The following is a 4,520-nucleotide window of genomic DNA, read 5'->3' as shown; positions in this document are numbered from 1 at the left end:
CACCGCGTGGGGAGGGAGCCCAGTCACCCCTTATTTAACACCCCCTTCCCCACCAGCCAGCCCATGGAGTCATTAGCTGCGAGAGGGCAAAGCCTTGTGGGAGTAGCGGGGCCAGTTTTCAAGCTGAAGCGAGCCGAGGCCCCAGGTCTGAAGGCAGAGCAGGACATCGGGCCAACTCATGAGCCGAAGCAGGCTGACGCCTCGCGCAAGTTGATGCCTCCGCAGAAGCAGTAGGCCAGAGCCTCATTCGAGTTGGGCCCAGAGTTGTTCCAGAGCCTCGGTGGAGTCGGGCCAACGAACAACAGAGCTCGGAAATGGAGCCCGGACTCGTTAGCTGCAGCAGGCTGGAGCCCGGCGGGGAGTTGGGCTCAGGCTCGTTAGCCAAGCAAGGCTGGAGCATTGGCGCAACAGACCCAAAGTCATTAGCCGGAGCCTTTTTCACCTCAGTTTTCACAGGCAAGTTCAGATCCCAGAGGGCTGCACTGGGTAGCATCATTTGGGGAGGGGGGGAGTAGCCCTCAGGGTTGAAAGAAAAAGCTAGGGACTAGAGAAGCTGGACATGTACAAGTCAATAGGGCCGGATGGGATGCACCCAAGGGTGCTGAGAGAGTTGGCCAATGTGATTGCAGAGTGGCTGGACATGGTGGTCCCAGGGGAGGTCCCAGGTCATTGGAAAAGGGCAAATCTAGTGCCCATCTTTAAGAAAGGGAAGGAGGATCCAGGGAGCTACAGACCAGTCAGCTTCACTTCGGCCCTTGGAAAAATCATGCAGTAGATCCTCAAGGAATCCATTTCTAAGCACTTGGAGGAGAAGGAGGTGATTAGGAACAGTCAGCATGGAGTCACCATACCTGACCAACTTCATTGCATTCTCTAATGAGATGACTGGCTCTGTGGGTGTGAGGAGACCAGTGGATGTGGTGTACCTTGCTTTAGCAAGTCTTTGGATACAGTCTTCCACTACATTCTTGCAAGCAAGGTAAGGAAGTCTGGGTTGGATGAATGGACTGTAAGGTGGATAGAAAACTGGCTGGAGCATCGGGCTTAGAGTAGTAATGAGTGGCTTAATGTCTAGTTGACAGCCGGTATCAAGTGGAGTGTCCCAGGGGTTGGTCCTGGGGCCCGTTTTGTTCACTATCTTTATGACTTGGAAGATGACACAGAGTGCACCCTCAGCAAGTTTGCAAGTGACACCAAGCTGGGGGGAGTAGCAGATACGCTGGAGGGCAGGCCTAGGATTCAGAGTGACCTTGAAAAATTGGAGGACTGGGCCACAAGGAATCTCAGGAAGTTCAACAAGGACAAGTACAAAGCCCTCCACTTAGGACAGGACAATTCCATGTACCAGGACATGCTGGGGGCTGACGGACTGAGCAGCAGCTCTGCAGAAAAGAACCTGGGGGCAACAGGGGACAAGAAGCTTAATTGGCACCAAGAGTGTGCCCTAGTTGCCAAACCTGTACCTGTAAACTGTAATGCAGTTTAATTGCAAAAATGGGCAATTTTTGTCACATGTACAAACGCCCAAAAAGGCTAATGGCATCCCGGGGCTGCATTGGTAGGAGAGTTGCCAGGAGGTCAAAGGCAGTGATTCTTCCCCTCTATTTGGCACTGGGGAGGCCACATCAGGAGTCGTGTGTTCAGTTCTGGACCCCCTACTACAGAAAGGATTGAAGAGAGTCCAGGGGCTGGGGAACAGGACAGATGAGGAGAGGCTGAGGGAACTGGGCTCATTGAGCCTGGAGAACAAAAGACAGGAGGATTTAATAGCAGCCATTAATTACCCGAAGGGTAGTTGCCAAGAGGATGGAGCTGGACTGTTCCCAGTGGTGGCAGATGGCAGGACAAGGAGCAATGGGCTCAAGCTGCAGCAAGGGAAGTCGAGGTTGGATATTAGGAAAAAATAATAGGAAGATAATTATTAGGAAGATAATAAAGCACTAGAACAGACTAACCAGAGAGGTGGTGGGCTCTCCATCCTTGGAGGTGTTGAAACCCCAGCTAGACAAAGCCTTGGTTGGGATGATGTAGCTGGGGCTGGTCCTGCTTCGAGCAGGGGGTTGGTCTAGATGTGGCCTCCTGAGGGCCCTTCCCGCCTTCACTCTCTGTGATTCTGTGGTTTTAAGTTGGGCCCAAAGTCATTAGCCAGAATAGGCCGAAACATCGTGGAGGTCAATACCTCCTCAGAAGCAGCGTTGGGTCGCAGCCTAATGGCAGTCAGGGCCCATCAATTCCTTGGGTTCTCCAAACTCTGTACTGATGACCATCCACCTCCCTCTTGTGGCTGAAGAGGAAGGCTCAGGTGGATGATCCCTCGACCTCGACCTTGTCCCTGTTGCCCACCTGGTCCTCCCTGCCTCCGTGCAGGCAGTAGCAGAGGGGTGCCATGGCATGCAGCCGCTTCCCCAGCACAAGCCAGGACCCCACCAGGGCCTTCTGGACAGCAGAGGAGGAGAAGTAGAAGATGACAGGGTCCAAGGAGGCATTCAAGGTGCTGAGGAGCAGGGCGTAGACCCGCCACTGGATGCTCTTGTTCTCCACAAAGCCCACCACATGAGAGATGTTGTAGGGGGCGAAGCACACCATGAAGTTGGCCAAGGTGGCCAAGGCTAACCCCACTGCCCGGCACTTCTTCCGCCGCGGGATGTTGGGCAGGGCCAGGAGGATCCGCACAAAGTTGACGTAGCAGAAGAGGGTGACTGTGAACGGGAGGCAGAAGAGGACAAGGAAGACCTCCAGGCGGACAGGTAACACCACCTGCAGCTGTTCTGTAGTGAAGTCCTCGTAGCACCGGGAGACATTGGCACGGGTGATGTTGGTGCCAGGTGTCTGCACCTCAGAGATGAAGACGATCCCGCTGTGTGCGCCAGCCAGCACCCAGACAGCCACACTGGTCACCATGGCATAGGCCGGCCGCCGCCGCAGCTTGTACTGCACCGGGAAGGCTACGCCCAGGTAGCGCTCCACACTGACGGCCGTGAGGAGGAAGGTGCTCGTATAGATGCTGCTGTAGTAGAAGTAGTTGGTCAGGGTGCAAAGGAAACCTGGCAGTGGCCAGTTCATGTCAGCAGCTGCCTCAGCCATCTTAAAGGGGAGGAAGAGGAGGAGGAGGAGGTCGGACACGGTGAGGTTGAGCAGCAGCACGGCCACGGGGTTGGACTGGTGCTGGATCTGGCGCATGAAGGTGACGAAGGCAAAGAGGTTGGCAGGCAGCCCCGTGAGGAAGGTGAAGATGTAGACGAAGAGGACCAGTGACTTGAAGGGGAAGGCCATTGCCTGTGGGGTCTGGGGGGGAAAAGGAGGGAGGCCATGAGGGGACCTCGGCATCCCAGAGCGTGTGCTCCCAACCTGACAACCATCCACCACAGCTTGATAGGATCCAGGCACCTGGGCTCTCAGGCTCTGATGCCCCCACTCCTTCCCTGGAGCTAGGAGAGAACCCAGGTGTGTGGGCTGCCAGCCCTGCCTGCCCCACAGCGGGCATTTACCCAGCGCTGAACAATTTGATTTACATGTGCTTCCAACTTGGCCCGTGACAGAAGCAATGGAATCACGGAGGGCCATGTCTGGGGTCTGTCTTGCGGGGTTAGTGAAGGTGGGGCTGGGAGCCCAGATGCCTGCATACCCTTCCAATCAAGGGGAAGGGGGATGTATGATGTGGTTAGAGATTGGGTGGGGTGGAGGAGCTCGGATGCCCTGGTTCGCCTGGGTTCTTTTCGCAAAGGCGGCTCTTGCATGTCAGGACCCACCTCCACTTCCCGATCTGGGGGAAGCGAAACCAGTTCCCCTTCCACAGAACCAGGGTGGCTCTGATGTGGGTGTCCACGGCTGGCAGGGCGGGGAGGGCACCTGGATGCCAGAATTGGGCCCCTGCTGCCCCCAGCTTCACGTCCAGCAGGGTGCCACCTGCCCCCAGTCCCCTCCCAGGGCTGGGGAGATCCCAGGAGTCTGGGCTCCCATCCCCCTGCTGTTCTAACCCATTGGACCCTGCTCCCCTCCCACAGCTGGGGTGGAACCTAGGCATCCAGGCTCCCAGCCCCTCCTGCTCTCATCCCCCCCTGCACCCCACCCTGCCCTGTCCGCTGAGCTCCTGTCATGGTTTTATTTCCTGGGTTTACCAGTTATCTGCAGCACAAAGGAGCTTTGCATAGAGCTAGGGGCAAGGAGAGAACCCAGGCATCCGGCCCCAGCCTAGCTCTGCTGGAGAGGGGGCAGAGGTGGGCAATTGTGGCCAGTTCTCAGCTCCCTGGCTGTAACCATCAGTCCCCACTGCCCTCACAGCACCAGAGAGAACCCAGGCATCCTGGTTCCCACATCTAACTGCCCAGACCCCTCTCCCCTCCCAGAGCTGGAGAGAACCCAGGCATCCGGGCTGTCCACTCCCACCCTAAATTTCATAGCCCGCTCCAGTCCCCACCTGCTCTCTGCTGCCTGTAGCGGCTCCAGCCCAGGAGTCCAAGACGTGACAGACAGCTGAGTTCCTGTGTGGGAGTGAGGCTCCCAGGAGAAAACAGCGAATA

General features: G+C 56.7%; 1 protein-coding gene across 1 annotated transcript; it reads right to left on the bottom strand.

Annotated features, from left to right (window-relative positions):
* Positions 1–2,298: 2,298 nt before the first annotated feature.
* On the bottom strand, positions 2,299–3,273 carry LOC102378324 (free fatty acid receptor 2-like). The gene has a single exon (XM_025216470.1). The coding sequence runs from the start codon at positions 3,271–3,273 to the stop codon at positions 2,299–2,301; it is 975 nt and encodes a 324-aa protein (XP_025072255.1).
* Positions 3,274–4,520: the final 1,247 nt, after the last annotated feature.

Source organism: Alligator sinensis, unplaced genomic scaffold (genome assembly GCF_000455745.1).
Source record: "Alligator sinensis unplaced genomic scaffold, ASM45574v1 scaffold850_1, whole genome shotgun sequence".
In the NCBI taxonomy this organism is placed as follows: Eukaryota; Metazoa; Chordata; order Crocodylia; family Alligatoridae; genus Alligator; species Alligator sinensis.
The sequence above is the reverse complement of the archived record's forward strand: the minus strand, read 5'-3'. Positions and strand labels throughout refer to the sequence as shown.

Excerpts from the sequence above, each read along its gene's own strand:
- LOC102378324 (XM_025216470.1), bottom strand. The coding sequence starts at position 3,273 with ATGGCCTTCCCCTTCAAGTCACTGGTCCTCTTCGTCTACATCTTCACC.